This window comes from Myripristis murdjan, chromosome 4 (assembly GCF_902150065.1).
Source record: "Myripristis murdjan chromosome 4, fMyrMur1.1, whole genome shotgun sequence".
NCBI lineage: Eukaryota > Metazoa > Chordata > Actinopteri > Holocentriformes > Holocentridae > Myripristis > Myripristis murdjan.
The window spans coordinates 26,487,059-26,504,365 of record NC_043983.1 but is presented as its reverse complement, the minus strand read 5'-3'; the positions used below and the strand labels follow the sequence as shown (position 1 = coordinate 26,504,365).

The following is a 17,307-nucleotide window of genomic DNA, read 5'->3' as shown; positions in this document are numbered from 1 at the left end:
CTTTGCTGAAGTCCACCCAAACTCCACCTGTTAGTAATGTATTCCTCCTAGCAGCGATGTTAAATCCTGTTCAACCCCCTCTGCCCACATAATTTAATTAAAATTAAATTGGATCTTCCTGCAGATGCATATTTGGTATTGCATGTGCAGTTTTTGATGAAAAGGCAATATTTATCACTAATATAACACATCAATCAGCAATCAGCAACAGCAGGAACAGAGATTAAAATTTAACAAAGAGCTATGGCAGTACAGTATAATGTCTTTGAAGATATTGGCTTTGCCACTGTTTTTTTAGGTAGCATCTCTTATTTAACAGCTCTCAAATGCAGTTATTTTACATTTGTCACATCTTGTTCACTTAGCTTGACGTGTCGCCTCAGTGGAAACTTAAGCCTCCCGCTGGGTCTGAAAATGGCACACTGGCTATTTGCAGAGAAAATTGCTGGTTGTGATTTACCAAGGTGGTGTGTGGGGATCCTGTCTCTCAAGCCACAATGAATTCCTGAAGAAATAATCACAATAAAGAATGAAAAAAGGGGATTTTCTACATGGCTCACTTCGAGACAGCATCTCTGCCCATGTAAACAAACCTTGCACGCACCAAAACCTGAATGAATGGTGCAACTTCAACCAGACTGCGAAGACCACAGACACAGAGACAGACGAGAATTATGTATTTATCTTTGACTTATTCTCACTTCTTAAGGCTGTACATTAGACCAGTTGCTCTGAGGCAATGCATGAATAAATCGCTTGTTTCTTTTTGGCTAGACATGACATTTTGCCTGCCTGACCATGCCTTCTGTCTCTCTCTCTTTAAAATTCTGTCTGCAAACCACTTCTCGAACTCCGAATCACTGAAATATGGAGCTTATTTATAAGCTGGATGCGAAGTGTGTATACAGAGAATTGTGTGTGTGTGTGTGTGTGTGTGTGCATGCATGTGTGTGAGACAGAGAGAGTCTGTGATTGTGTGTAGGTGCGTGCATGGATCCATGTTTATGGCCCGCTGTGTGTATGCCTCTGACTGCTTGCGAATACATGCCCACTGTGTGCTTTTTGCCCATGTGTGAGTGTGTATGTGTGTGTTGATGTGAATGCCGGCATACAAATGTGTGTGTTTGTGTGCCTGTGTGTCTAATCCAGTATGTTTTATGGATGGACCAGTGCTCTCTCTGACTGATCCAGTCGCGTGCTGCTTCTTAACTTATAATGTCTTTCTCAATATCAGCCCAATGTTTTCTTTATTTAACACACATGATGCAGCTTATGTCCTCTCTCTATCTAACCCTGAGCTGCAGATAGGAATAAAACAAAAGATGAATATTGTTTTTTCTATCTCATGTCATGTCTCACGACGTTTTAGCTTTGTTGAATAGTGGAAAGGGACGGGAGATATTATTTGGGTGTGGGGAAATCAGTTCTGAGCTGAAATCAAACTCACAGTTTCACATGTGTGTCCTCAGCTATTTCACATAATTGTGTTTTCCTTCGTCAGATCATTTTTACAGTGAAAAGTTATTTTAGTCATGCTGAGACATCGCACATTGCATTACTATTTGATTTCAGTCCATTTTCCCACATCAAGGCAAGTTGATCTTTGGTATCCCAGAGAGGGAAATTCAGTTGGCAAACATCATCCACAGATCAAAAACAAAGACAAAAGCCGGGCATTACATTAGGCATGCAGTCAAAAACAGTGAGCTTAAGTTAGCCCTGTTGGTGTCTTTGTTTTTTATTGTGGTTTTTAACTACAGACAAAAAAAGACTTGCCATAAAAAGCTGACAGTTTGTGCTTTCGCTTTGTACTCATGTTCTTGTGAATTATGCTGTAGATGCATCAGCTGCAAAAGCAGTATCTTTTATTCACTGCCCCCATACGTTGACGTCTGATGGCACATATTGTCATAGATCTTGACTTCACACAGTAGAAGTCCAAGCTAACTCCAGGCTAAAGTTGCTATGGAGGTCAGTTCAGTTTACTGTCATACTGCAGCAGTTCAAAATACACCAGACATTTAAATGCATGCAACAAATGCCAATAAACACGGTCTGTTACCCTCTGTTTTGGAAGCGAAAGCTTTTTCTCTTTCCCTATTCTTCTCTCCTCTTTTCTCATTTCTCATCCTCCTCTCCTCTGCAACTCACCAAGATTAATCTGATTGATTTTCTCTCCTCAAACCAACACAATCCCTTCTTCAACTGCCCCTCCTCCGATCTCTGTGTCTCCCCAGACATATCTGTGTCCTATAACGTCAATAATGTAAATGTAATCACAGTTCTGCCCAACTCCTACTTGTTTCTTCTCCTCTCTTCTCTTCTCTTCTCTTCTCTTCTCCTCTTCTCTTCTCTTCTCCTCTTCTCTTCTCCTCTTTTCTCTTCTCTTGATTTGATGTAACTGTGAATAATAAAGTGAAGAAAAATATGACATGAGGTCAGTGATCATCATAAGGTGTCACAACCACCAATACCAATATCTTCAGAAGAGCTTACTCTGTGCTTTTTTCCCTTGAAAGACCTTATCTCCATATAACTTACATTGATTTGATCTTACTTACTAAGGTCTGTACAGTGAATTGAAGTCTTAAAGATTCACATCAGCCAAAAAAGTACAACTGTAGAGCCGTTCATAAAAAATCCATGGGTATATAAAGTTTTTATGTGGGTTTATCCTCCATTACATCCTTTTTCTGTGTTTTCAGGGAGGCTTTGTATCTTTGCAGAGTGTGAAGTGTATTTGTGCGTGAGTCAGTGTGTGAGAGAGGGAAAGAGAGAATGCGTAGTCGTGAGGGGCACTCATTCCCAGTAACCATGGTTACCAGGTGGTCCGTACTCCCATGGGACCCTATTTGATGACAATGAGGAAAGAGAGAGGGAGGGAGGGAGGGAGGGAGGAGGTGGGGGTCGAGAGACGGAGTGCTACAGACAGTCTGCTGTCTCTCTTTGGCAACTTAACACATTTTTTTCAGCTTTATGCTTTGCCTAATCCATCTGAATTTGGTTGATCTAATGAGGAAGTCATTTTGGGGAATGAAATGCACTGACAACTAACTGAAAATGATTCACTTTGCTTGTGATCACGGGTAACAAATACACCACAGGATACGCTTTTGCACCGTTGTCTATTTATTTTCCATCTTCCGTGTATCAGCTCTTCCCTCTATCATCTCGGCGCTGCTCTGCTCTCCCGGCCTCTGCCCGAGTTCCCTGGGGCCACTTTCACAAAGCCTTTAGATGTTGTTTCATCTTAAAGGGGAACGCCAGTGTTTTCCTGTGCTAGAACATGTTATTCCTCTGCCCTGGGACAGTTCGATCCGTATTAGTAAACATTCACCGACGCCCCACAAACTGTCTGACTCGCCCTTCAATCTGTGCAGGTGACTGTGAAAGCAGAACTAGGATGTTTTTTTGGGGGGTATCTGGATATACTTTTGGTTCAGAGTGATCGTTGCTAGATCCTGTGTTATTATGTGTGCATTAGACTGTAAAACATGCTGTCTGTCCCATCAGGCTACCATTGATTGTCAACAGAGCAGCTTTAGTCTATAAATCCATGTAATTATCACAGAGTGAAGTGTGAGGTTTTCTGCCCATCTTTGTCATTTTCATGAATAGTGTGGATGGACTGTCATAGGCAGTGACAATGTTAAGCTTTCTATTCTGTCATCTTCTGTTATTATTACTATCAGTATTTATCTATTTTTATAATGACTGGCATCCCCCTTTTTACTGCTCCTCTTTTCTCCCTCGTCACTTGTCTTTGATTTTAGTTTATGTGTTTGTATTGCCCCAGGTCTCCCCGTTCAGGAGATAGAGACTGTGTATGCACACACACACACACACACACACACACACACACACACACACAGAAAATGAGGGCAGAGAAGCAGACAGGAAGGCGTGAAGATAGGAGCAAGGATGATAGAGGGCTAACAGTGGGTGTAGAGAGAAAAAGAAAAAAGCAAATGATAGGGCTTGCATGCTGTGTGTGTGTGTGTGTGTGTGTGTGTGTGTGTGAGAATGCATGCATGTGCATTTGCATCACAGCGTGTGTGAGTATGTGTGTTCAGCATGTGGCGATGGTTAATAAGCAGTAGAGTTACAATGATAGATCCCGAGGGTCGGAGATGGTCCTCATTAAAGAATTACACATTCACTTTGCTCTCTCTCTCTCTCTCTCTCTCTCTCTCTCTCTCTCTCTCACTCTCTCTCTAGTTATGCTAAGCAACTAGCGGGTAGCGTTGTACAGGCTTTTGTGCGACACACCCAGGAGAGAGATAAAAGACCCGATCTTTACAGAAAACCTTGTGAATAAAACTGCGTGCATGGTCGACTACCTGCACTCACAGGCTGTGAACATCCACATAACCTCCATCAACGGTCTCCTACATCAGCTGCCATGTCCTGTTCATTCCCTGTCTGCCTGTCCGTCAGCCTGTCTGTCCGCTGCCGGCACATTTGTATAAAAACCATTTGTGCACTTGCTCTCCTCTCCACAAGGACGCTGCATCGCCATACATTTGACCTTCTGAGAAAAGCCTGTTGCCTTTGCTTTGTTTAACTGCAGGGCCTAGTCTCCCCCCCGCTTCATTCCTGTATTCAGACAAGCATTCACTTGCCACACACACACACACAAAAGCACCAGACCCCCATCAGTGTATGTTTATTCACAGCCTTCAACCAATCGCTTTGCCTGGCTCATCCTTTCATCCGCCTCCAATCACAGTCAGTGCCTGGCTGCATTTAGACTGCAGTGTTGGACTCTTTTTTTTTCTGCATCCCTTCTCCATAGATTTTATTATTCCACTGGAGGCTATATGTTTAACTCCATCTGTGTCACCTTGAAGCAGCCCACCATCCATATTCAACAAATTACCGGCTTATTTTTCCTCTTAAATTCTATTACAACACTGTCAATGTTTTAGCTTATAATTAATTTATATCAAGCAGGGATATAAATTTTGTAAGTCCACGATGCTGGCTTGCACTTCTTACACTGTCACAGCACATTTATCTTCACCAGGCAGAATTTGAGCCGGGGCCAACGGACATGGCAGCGAGATAACACTACCACAATGTTGTCAATAATTTTTAAAACATACCAAAGCTTCAGGAGCTTGTCCCGTGACTCAGTTCAGCTAAAGGCAATGAGAAAACAGACGCCAGAATCATCCATGTGTCCTGGGTGGATCATTAGCTTCATGCAACACTTTCTAGCAAAGTAAGAAGACTGACGTTTAATGAAAAGTTTTTAATGTCCTGTTGATTCATAAATGTCCTTAACTCGGTGTAACGGATGTAGCCAGGTTCATTTTTGAAACTATTTCAAGTTTGCGACTATTCATCTGCTTGCTGTGATTTTTTTTTATCTGCAATCAGTCTCCTGTCAGCCAGCGCCTTCACTCCAATGGAAGCGGTGTTCTTTCTCAGCTCCTCACGCCTTTGCCAAAGTGAAAAAAAAATGCTTCCTGAAGTGTTTTTTTTTCGGGTTCATTCATAAAAACGAACAAAGAAAAAGCACTACAGAAATGTCTAACACGCTGTAACCATAATGGAGTTCTGTGTCTATTCTTCTTTTCACGATTAGTTGTCTGATTTAAAAAAAAAAAAAAAAAAAAAAAAAAAGTCTGGATTTCTGAAAAACTGGCCAATGATAGCGCCTCTCCTGAGCATTTTAAAGACCCCATGAAATGACCTCACATGACTTTTTATGAATCAGAGTGGCTTAAGTGTTGACATCATCCTGGACTTGTGGGTGTAAATTTAAATGTCAACTCATAAAACCTTTAAACATCCTCTCTCATGTGCCTATCCCTGGGTTATCGCTAAGTCCAATATATGTGCAGGAATTAGTCACATAGTGTCAGCGTATTGATTTCTCACAGCGTAACGATGCATATTGATACACAGACTGAACTGTCATTCTGTTCTTAATTCTTTCTTTCTTTCTTTCTTTCTTTCTTTCTTTCTTTCTTTCTCCTTTCACGATTCTTTTATTCTTTATCTGTTTAGAATTGGATTCTAATAAGTACTTGCTTAACGCATAGTCTGCATTTAGCAATACTCTGCCGGCTGTGTGTGTGTGTGTGTGTGTGTGTGTGTGTGCGTGCGTGTGTGCGTGCGTGTGTGTTGCCTCCCCAGGGAACTGAGGCTGAGGTAATGAAATGCTCATTACTGATTCAGCTGGAAATGCTGGGGATACATTTACACGCCTGCCTACACACACACACACACACACACACACACGCATGCATGCATGCGCGCGCACACACACACACACACACACACACACACACACATACACACTCAGCCCATTCACAACCCATTCTTTTCAAGGTCACCTCACATCATCTGTTTGTGTCTGTGTGTGTGTGTGTGTGTGTGTGTGTGTGTGTGTGTGTGTGTGTGTGTGTGCGCGCACCTCTATTTTATATACACAGCAACAAGAGTGGGCGTAATTGGGTGTAAATGGACAGTTCTGTACAGTTCACCACAGGCATCTGATATGAAACACCATCATTAACAGTCTCTCTCTCCCTCTCTCTTTATCTTCCACACACACACACACACACACACACACACACACACACACACACACACAAATATTTGAACTGTTTGAGGTAACCGTCTGAGGCAAGACGAGACAATGCAAGTGCTTTTCTTCCTTGTTAGATTCATCAAAATGCATTCATTCAACTTTGAGTTTACACACAGGTCTGCCTGATCAAAGCATAGCTGACATTGTTCCGACACACACACACACACACACACACACACACACACACACACACACATGAAATTACAAACATGCATACGCAAGCACACCACACACACACACACACACACAAACACAAACACACATACACAAGGTATTGTCTCCTGTCATTAGGAGGATGCTGTGTTATCAGTAGGGTTTTGTTTCAGATGGCAGACTGCAGGAATGTATGAGACAGAATTAAATGTAGTTATGCTGAGGTTTGGGTTTTGGCTCCTCTGGGTTGGATGCTTCACGAGGGTTTGGTAAAGACCAGACTGCCTGGGACACACGAGGTTACACAACTGAAGTCTATTCAGGCGTCACAGGTGAAAACTGAGACTTTGGCTGGATTGGTCAGATTACATAATGTTTTGCCTCCAATTAGACAGCCAGTGACAAATTAAAAGACACAAAAATAAAGAACCAATTTGAAACAAACATCCTTATGGTAGGGTTTCTGTTTGGACTGAACAGTTATTTGAAACATTACTGAAATCACACTATGGCCAAGTGCAACATCCACATCACATGAGCTGTATTTAAAATATGTGTCAATACAGTGTTGTAAATAAAGTATTATGGTGTGACAGAGATGCCCTGACCGACACATAGTCAAATTATTTCAATATAATAAAATATGTTTGTTTGGTACAGTCTCCAGCACAAAATCACACTATTGGTATTAAAACCATGATACAAATATCATTTATACCAAAACAGTGAATCATATGACAATCATGATACCTATAAAACTGTGATCTGTTTTTGTTGTTGTTGTTGTTGTTGTTGTTTTTAACCATGTCATTCAGCTCTTGTTTCTGTCCAAATGAGTGTGGCCTCTTCTGGGTGTGCGATGCCACCATACACATGGCCTCAGTGCTCCCATTGTGGTTTGATACGGGTTAATATAATGTAAATTGTTTTCCATGTCCATTTTAATCACTGAACTCCTTTTTTTTTTTTTTTTTTTTTTTTAAAGTTACTGCTTCACATCCATCCAGTAATGTTCAAACCACTTTCACAGTGTATGCTCAGGTCCATTAAAGCTGTTTCTGTAGCTTTGGATGACCAGACACCACTCTGGTGCTTCTGGTGTTTTAGTGATGGTGATGGAATCTGACTAAAATAGTTTGCATTATGATAATACCTACCAAATTATTATGTAGTGACATTTCATTGTAGAGCTGTGGTCCTAGACGTGTGATCCTAGAAGAGATCAGTCATTTGCATAGAAACCACAAATCAGCTGAATAGGTTGTGTGTTCATGTACCTGCCCCTGTAAGGGCAGAGTGACCTCGGCCCGTGACAAATAATTCACACCAGTTCATTATGCAGCACTCACAAACATGTTGGGGTCACTTAATCACCTTTTCTCCTTTAATTTGTCACCACTCTGTACTTTGATGCAACACAAAATAGTCACCAAAAACAGTTAATATCTGATTTTATACAAGTTGTGTCAAGTACACCATTCACAAAATGGCCTAAAATTTTCATTTGCTCAAGCTTACATATTTCCTTTTAACAGCTTAACTTGTATGGCTGCCAAATTTGGCATGCTGCTTTTTAATAAGAATAGCTTGTAATTCACTGAGGCGTTTTTCTCAGTCCTTTGTCCTATTAATTTTATTTTGTTAATTACCAGCTCTTTAGTTATTCATCACAAAGAAAGCGGAAAATGTACTCTGACTTTATCCGCTGAGATAAAGAAGTCTTCTAATTGAAGTGCAAATTTGCACACTTCCCATGAAACATTAACTACTTTGAATATGCAAATGACAAAAATAAATAAAAGTTATTCAGCAAAAAGTGTCTGTATTTAGTTCATAAAAAATATTCTGTCAGAATGAGATGATTTATTTTCCTATTCCCCTGTGTTGTCTTATCAAGTGTATTAGGAATATTAAAAAAGTATCTTATGGGCATTTATGTGAAGTGAAACGCTGTGACAGTCACAGCTATTTAAAGATGTGTGGAGCTACAGTGAGTGTTTTCTGCTGTTTTAATTTAACTTTGTGTGTGTGTGTGTGTGTGTGTGTGTGTGTGTGTTAGCTCTTCCAGAAAACTGAGAGAGAAACTCCTCAGTGAAATAAGTGGTAAAATTTTGAACACAATTAATCATCATGATGGCGAAAAAAACAAAAACAAAATGAAACAAAAAACAACCAGCAGCTGAAACTATCTCAGGAATTAGCGTAGGAAGAATCACGCGGCACAGACTTAAATGTTGGTGGTCCATTCGACAAGTCTAGTTTTAGTTTATTTCTCCCACACGCACCTTTTACAATGTGACTCTGGGATGGGGGGGGGCATCATAAAACATAATTAGGGACAATATGTGTACAATAATACTTGTCAGAAATCGCCAGTTTTCAATGGTTTCCAGCCGAGCAAGTAAAACATCTTCACTAGATCCATAAGCTGAAGACAACTGTGTGTGTGTGTGTGTGTGTGTGAGATGCACTGAGAGCTTGGCAACCTCGTCTTCTGTTGTCACGGCGATGCCTGTTTCCTGTGGGTTACCACCACGGTGATTTATGGCCCTGCCCCACCTGCCTGGGACCCTTACTGTCACCCTGGAGAGATGTGTTGGCACGGCGCCCGTTCCGTTTTGATGTAATTATTTCAGAAAGTATTTAAAATTTCACGTCGACGGTTAAAATGAGACTGTCGCTCGGTTTTTGTGAAGCGGGTTGGGGTGAGGAGGTAGGGTGGGGGAATTATCAATGTCCTATTGTTTCCACCAGCTGTTTTTGTGACATCCATGTGTGTCCCGCGCTGTAAGCTGTCAGTTCAATTCCTCTGGGCATGTAAAATGTCAGAGGGAATGGAGCCCGGATCTCATATCAGCTGTTTGTATGTTGGGGTTTCATGGAAAAGACCGTCGTGTTGTGACTGAGCCCAAACAGCAACTGACCTGGATGCTGCAATCCACCGCTGCACCGAGCTCGCCGTGTGTGAATCCTTCAAATGTCAGTCCTGCATTCTTATTATCACCCCCCCAAAACACACACCCCCCTCTGACCCCCACCCTGCCACACACACACACACACACATACGCATGCATGCACACATGCACATTATTCATTGCAGGAAAGGTTAAACTCCCCCATGAGCATGACCGGTGACATTGTTCATCACTCACCTCTGGCTGTGTGTGTTTGTGTGCATGTGTGTGTGTGTGTGTGTGTGTGTGTGAGGGCGAGAGAGTATTTCAAGCCAATCTGCCTTGTGTGACACGTTCTGGATTGTTGCTAAGAGACAATCATGCTGAAGGGCATGTAGGAGGAGACGGCACATAGCCACCAGCTTCAGAACACACACACACACGTATACACACACACACACACACACACACGTACACACACACGTAGTCTTGCCAAAGCGTGTTGGCATACATGCGAGGCTGTTTAATTGACACTGATGTAAACCATGCAGTCTATTTATCAGCCTTGTTGTGCTGTGGATACCCATGACTGCAGCCGTGTTTCCACACTCTCAGGCCCGCTTGTGTGTGTTTGTGTTTCTTCTGCGGTCGCACGGGGACGTCACAAATTTTGGTCGTCGACACCAGAACCCGTGAAATCCCATGATTCTCCATACCTGAACGGATACCACTGCGAAAAAAAAGAAAATCCCATCCCAGCGCACACTGCTTTGTTTAAAAAGTTTGTAGGAACACTAACAAGTGAACAGAAACTTTGTGTTTTTTCTAGTTTTTAAAGATTTAGGTTACATTAGAATAACAACACGGAGGTACAGAGTGAGAGATCAAGCTGCGTCGACACTAACACACTTTTGTCAGAATTTTGGTCTTGACTTGGTACCTCAGCATCGATTCTACTGTCATCCTTACTCGTGTACATGCAGCAGGCCCTTAGCCTAACGTGCCAGTCTTGCCTTGTTGCATCTACACCAAGTATTCCCAGCAGTGTTTTTATTTTTGCTAGGGTTGTGAAACAATTTATTTTTCTAAACTGCATTAATCACGCGGAAATTCTTAGATTAGTCGCAATAAATCACCTATTGAAAATGTATAAAATGACTTACCCTTTCACTGCTATGTGGTGTATTTTGGAAACAGCTGTTGCTCTTCAAGAGGGTTTAAAAGCATGGATTCCTCGATGTAATCTGATGGTTTTCAGCCTGCTGTCTTCACCAATGCACATGGGCCGACAGTCTATGGAAATCCATTTATTTTTTTGAACAATATATTTATTATTTTACATTAAACCAGATAATAGCAAAAAAAAAAAAGAACGAATTATACACAATAATTACAAAAAATGCACACACATACAGAAAGAAAAACACACACAAACACACAAAAAAAACAAAGACAAAAACAAAATAAAAGGCTATGCAACATCCTCCAGCATTATATAGAGAGCCACATCACTTTGAGGTACTTCCATTGTCATCATCTCTATTCATGTCCAACACATCAACATCCCTTAAGTAATTAGTGAAAGGTCCCCAAACTTTATCATACATTTCAATTTTCTTCTTCAAAATATGTTATCCTTTCTATAGCGCAACAACTGCTCATTTCTCTAAGCCACTGACCCACCCGTGGACTTTGAATTTTCTTCCATGATAAAGCAATTGAGCGTTTTGCTTGGAGTAGACACATATCTATAAGAGCTATTTTGCTTTTTGGTATGACTAGGGTGTTAGGATATAAGCCCAAAATAAAGAGTTTTGGATCTAAAGGCAGCTTTACATCTAGCATTTTATGAATGATTTGCGAAATCTCATTCCAAAATGCTGCAATTTCTGGGCAATCCCACATACAGTGGAAAAGTGTGCCTTTAGATTGCTCACATTTCCATTTAGCAGCTATACATTACTCGGTTTTGCTGTGTTGACAGATTTGCCCCTTACGCTTCCCACAAGTGCGGTTTGACAGCGCAGGCGAGCACCGCTGCTTCACACACTGCCACCGCTGGAAGCTCCAACGCAAACATGTTTGTCATTTAGCTGATGTTTTAACCTTGTTGTGGTCTGACAGAATGGCATCTCACTGTTGCGGTGTGTCCGTGTGACTTGTGTTTCTATCCAGAGATCCATGATCCGGATGCCTCCTGAAAGAAAATTTGCCGGTCGAGCGGGCCGCCGTTTGTCCTGACACTCATTTTGTGTGTCGTTGGTATTCAGCGGCTCAGTCGCTGCCTCATGTGTGATGTTGCACGGGGTTAAGGGTCAACTTTGACAGCACTACTTATTACTTGAATTAATTTATTATTTAGCACTCATTACCACTTTTTAAGATCATATTCTAAACTGTCACTTGCCACCTCTTGAGAACATTTATATCATTTATTGCACTTCATAGTCTATTATTTTCCCTTTGTATCTCCAAATTATGTCTTAGTTTATCTTCAGTAATAGCTATGTAAGGGATAATTGATTAGTTGGTGTGGTTTAAGTGGTTTTTAGGCACGATGTGGAGGCAAATAACCACCTGATGCAAAGTGGAGGGCGGTTTTGGTGAAAGTGTTTTGGTGAAAGTGTTTTTTCATTCATAATCGAAACTGCTTGCCACAGTCGATAATGAGCTATGACAGCTGTGCTTTTCAAAGTTTCTGTGGTTACAAGTTGTATTTAGAACGGTGGATAAATTTGAGTGAACTACGTGTGCAATACATGGTTTTAATGCACACCTGCCGGCCAATCAGAAAAGAGTAACCAACCAGACTATGGTATAAACAGATATAGCTTTTGTCCCTCTTTATGAGTGATCAGAGAAAGCAAATAGCACTGAAGTCCTTGGTCCGTGCTTTTGCTCAACAAGGTAAATGGCAGAAATATTTCCAAGTTTCAGTACTTCTGCTATCGTTCATCGAAGCTGGCTCATTCAAACAGAAAGACAGAGCGCTTCAAATTCTTTCTGAAGTTTAGAGGGGCTGATAGCCGATGTAATAAACATTTTGTGTGACTGGTAATTCTAACACACTCTGAAACTGAAATATCAACAAGATACACTCCTGGGAAATGGATAATTTTGTTCATTACCATGCAACTCTATTCCTAAATGATCACAATGTTTTCTTATTTCATATTCAGTCTGAAGTTATGAATATGACAGTCTTTTTGTGTAATATCTGCAATATGTTTTCTGGAATTTAATTTTCTTTTTTTTCTTACTCTAACGGGAAAAGGAATTATTTTATTTTATCCTTTGTGCTGTAATGTTGAGGAAGTCTGTTTCCCATCTGACTCCACTTTAGAGGGTTGTCTATTCTTGTAGGGACAGATGGACATAAAAACAACCCCTGCACACCCACACACACACACACACACACACACACACACACACACACACAGCTGCATGTCGTGGGGTCCCATATTACTCCATGCAGCTATCTGGTAAGAGAGCATAAAATCAATGACAGATGCCTAATTGGTAAGCATTCTGGTGATATTAAATCATCTTCGAACACACACACACGCACACACGCACACACGCACGCACGCACGCATGCACACACACACACACACACAGACAAACGCACACATTCACCCATTCACACAAACGTGCACACACAGACATGAAGACACACACATAGTTATTCTGTCATGCACATTTGTTTTTCAGTTTCTTGTATTCAGAAATTACATTGAGAGATAACACAGAAATTGTGCAACATGTGTGTGTGTGTGTGTGTGTGTGTGTGTGAGTGTTTTGTGTTTATGTGTAGGTGCATGTGCATATGTGTACTATCCTGATGTCTGTATCATTTTGTTGCAAGCAGATGCTTGTGTGAGTGTGTGTGTGTGTGTGTGTGAAAGTTAACAGTTCACTTCATTCCTCAGCTACTGAAAGACTCTCTTTGTCTATTGTACTAGAGGACAATGTCTATTGTAGGTGACAGAATCAGATTTCTGCCCAGGCAAGTGTGTGTCTGTGTGTATTTGAGAGAGAGGGAGAGGGTGTGAGTGTTTGTGTGTGTGTGTGTGAGAGAGAGAGAGACAGAGAGATAGAGAGAGAGAGATAGAGAGAGAGGGAAAAAGAGAGAGAGAGGGGACAGAGAAAGCGAATGAAAAAGACAAAGAGAGACTTGCAACCGAGTGTTTTTTGTGACAGAGCAGGTGAGAATGTCTCCGGTTTTCTTTGTGTGTGTGTGTGTGTGTGTGTGTGTGTGTGTGTGTGTGTGTGAGTGTTTTGCCTACGGCACTGTCTATCTCCATCCTATCCTAATCCACTCATTTACCTGAGTTCCTCCCAGGAGGTGTTTGCAGAACTGCCAACACACACACACACACACACACACACACACACACACACACACAGGCATGCACACATCGAAAGCAATAAAGCAGCTGGTGAGGTCCAGCCGTGTGCCAATTAAATTAAGCAACACTTCACACATCTGTGAGCGTTTGTTTGTGTTTGTGTGTGTGTGTGTGTGTGTTTGTGAGTGAGTGTGTGTGTGTGTGTGTGTGTGTGTGTGCGCGCGCATTTACGAAACCGTGGGAGGGCGGGGCGAGGTTCATAAATCATTCAGGTCTAGACAACAACAAAACAATTACCAATAATGCAATGCCTCAGAAACCGTGAGACCAAAAGCACAACCAGAACTGACTTCCCCAAATCTTCGCTCTGCCTCTTAATTTATGAATCTCGATGATAAAAAAAAAAAAAAAAAAAAAGATTCTCAAATGGTTCCAAGTGCTCGACCTTATTTAGGCGCATTTGATTTATCTTGCCAGACACTTAAAACGCCTCAGAGGTGGCTGCATTGCGTGCAAGACCAGATAAAAAAGTCCTCGTGTGTAATACAGAGTGAGGCCTGGTCGTGCTCCTGCTGCAACATCAGGATTCTCAGTGGGAACGATTTCTGTTTGGATACTTATTATGATATATCCATTTAATCTAATGTTATGCAACACTGTCATATACATAAATGTTCGCTTTGCTTCTGGTTGGTATAGAAGGGCTAATTCACTCCGAGGTCTGCGTTGAGGGGACAGCGTGATGACACCAAGTGAATGGTGGAGAGAATTAAAATCCTTTATGTCATAATCGGGTCTGAATAGTCTTTTCTGTTTTGGCCGGCAGGTATGCGTTAAAATCACAGTTACCGTAGTGATCGTGGTTCGGCCCCAAGTTTAACCACCGTGCTAAATTCATCCGCTGCTCTACTTGTAACTGCAGCAACGTTAAAAAGCACACAGCTGTCAAAGCTTTTTCGTTATTAGCGAGCACAGCTGAGTTATCGACTTGACATTTTATTGTTTGCCTCCACGCTGCGCCTTAAAAACGTTAAACACACACCTACTCGTTGAATATCCGTTACATAACGCAGACCTGCTCAGTTGCTCTGTCATGTTGCGTTCATGTTAACAACTCGAAATTAATCACTGCACTTTTAAAGCGGTTACCATCTTAATGCAGTTAGCTTAAATCTTAACTGTCAGTTAGTTTCTATGGTTACGTAGGTTGGTTTGAAACTTGTATGGCCAGCATATGAATTAAAAACTAGTGATTCAACATAGCTGAAGTCTTTGTTGGTGTTTTTTTTTTTTTTTTTTTTGTTTGCTATTTTCTTTTTTTCAAGTTTTTTTTTGTTGTATATTGTTATGTATGGCATGTAGCTTTCTTTACAACATGACAGACACAGGTCGTTCTTCGAAAACGGGCGTTTATTGCTCGTACATATCTTGCATCTCGTCCCTGCACGTCTTGCTAACGCCGTGAGAACTATATTTACATGAACAAACATATCACAAACATGCATAAGCGGCACGTTAGCATGTAAAATGAAATACAAATGAGACGTACAGCGCCGGTGTGAAGAAAGATGTTTAAACTTCAACAAATACCTCGTTGGCCGCTTGATGTGAAAAGAGGTTAAAGTCCATTAAAGTCCTTAGAAAGTCTCTTTAGAGTCCCTTTGTTGTCTGTTTTTAGCTTCAGACGTTGACATGACATAAATGAATGAAAAGTAACAGAGCTTCGCTGCAACATGTGCGGCCTGCCTCACACATAGTGCCATCAAATTTCACTGTAGTGGCAACACAACTGGGAAACATTACTTCCGGCCATGAAATGCACAGTATTTACAATGCACTAGTAACATTTTTATCTGTTTTTAACACATCAATTGTACATTTGAATGAAATTATTTTTATTTATTAGTATTTATTAATTATTTATCAATTATTTAACTTATTATATGCATAATGAACTCAAATTTTATGCAGCACTTACATGGTATATTACGATGCATGTTTGCATGTGAGTGTATATGTATTTGTAAATGTGTGCCTGTACACAGTGTATATATGTGGTATGTTGTCAGCTGTGAGCATGAATTTTATGGAAGCAACAAAAGCAGTGGGTTGGTAATGGACTTTCGACAGGCCTTGAGTGAAAGCATCCTGTGGCTGAACAGGTTTTATTATTACCTATTTTTACACCTCACTTTATTGTAATATTGTGCCATTATTTATCCCCTGAAGGAGCAAAAATGTATACGCCTTTATTATTCTGTTTTCTCTTCTCCCCACTCAATTTCCTCTCCACAGTGTGTGCTGTCATCAAAATGAGCTGCAAAAATCCCACAATCCCTGCATCCTTCTGAGTTTATGTTAGGTCTCGATTTTGTCCCACCGCCCCTCCTTCGTTTTGCGTTTTAGTTTTTGTTTTATGCATCCTTCATAAAGAGTTGACGACGATGTTTTGCCGGACATTTGCATTCCCCAGGAAATGCAATTCTTTCAAGCTTATCATTTCCTCTTTTCTTCCGTGTCTTCAGGTGAGGATGAGTCGGGCGGTGTATCTGCCAGTCGTACCCCGGGGATGAAGGACGCCCCTCCTAACGTCCCTCCTCGTCGCCCGTCGCCTCCCAAGGTAGGCGTCTCCTCCTCTTCACCTCGCTCTCCTCCACGTCTGTGCGTTTTGAGTCTCCATCTTCCCTTTGTGATCCTATCTTTTCGGTAATCCCTTTCCTCTCTCAGGTGGCTGTTAGAGGCTCCGCCCATACTTTGACCTCTCACCCCTCACCCTTGACCTTGCTGACCCTGCTGCTGCTGCTGCTGCTGCTGTCACCATGGGAACCCCGCTGACCGCCGAGAGGCAGATCGTGGGACGAGCAGAGACAGAAAGACAGAGCGCTGAGCCTGTGTTTTTCTGTTTGTCATTCTGAGTTTCTGTAACAAGGGGCAACCTTTTCCTCATAACCTTTTGTACGATGGGGCCGACGTGACGTGGGGGATGAGCTGTTGATTCATCACAGTGACATATCTGCGTGTTTTTTTTTTTTTTTATTATTATTTTATTTTATTACCTATACTTACCTCTACATGTATTTGTTTATTCTATGAATTTATTTAACTTTGCTATTATAGATTGCACAGCACTACTGACTTTTTTGAAGAGAGATGTAAATACAGATTTATATATATATATATATATTTATATATAAACAGAATTTCTATAGATAACAGTGGGTGGGTGTGTAAATAGAGATTAATTAATACGCAGTAGTTAATTGAGCTGGGAGCTGAAGGGAAGTTTGGTTTCTGTGACCTTTACATGATG

At 41.3% G+C, this 17,307-nt stretch overlaps 1 protein-coding gene across 1 annotated transcript in view; it reads left to right on the top strand.

Annotated features, from left to right (window-relative positions):
• The window catches only part of LOC115357993 (glypican-5-like), a 56,697-nt gene extending 39,865 nt beyond the window's left edge, over positions 1-16,832 (top strand). The window contains exons 10-13 of the mRNA XM_030049760.1: positions 11,633-11,728; positions 11,824-11,878; positions 16,523-16,617; positions 16,725-16,832. Coding sequence (XP_029905620.1) covers positions 11,633-11,728; positions 11,824-11,878; positions 16,523-16,617; positions 16,725-16,832 — 354 coding nt within the window. The remainder of the gene's footprint in view (positions 1-11,632; positions 11,729-11,823; positions 11,879-16,522; positions 16,618-16,724) is intronic.
• Positions 16,833-17,307: the final 475 nt, after the last annotated feature.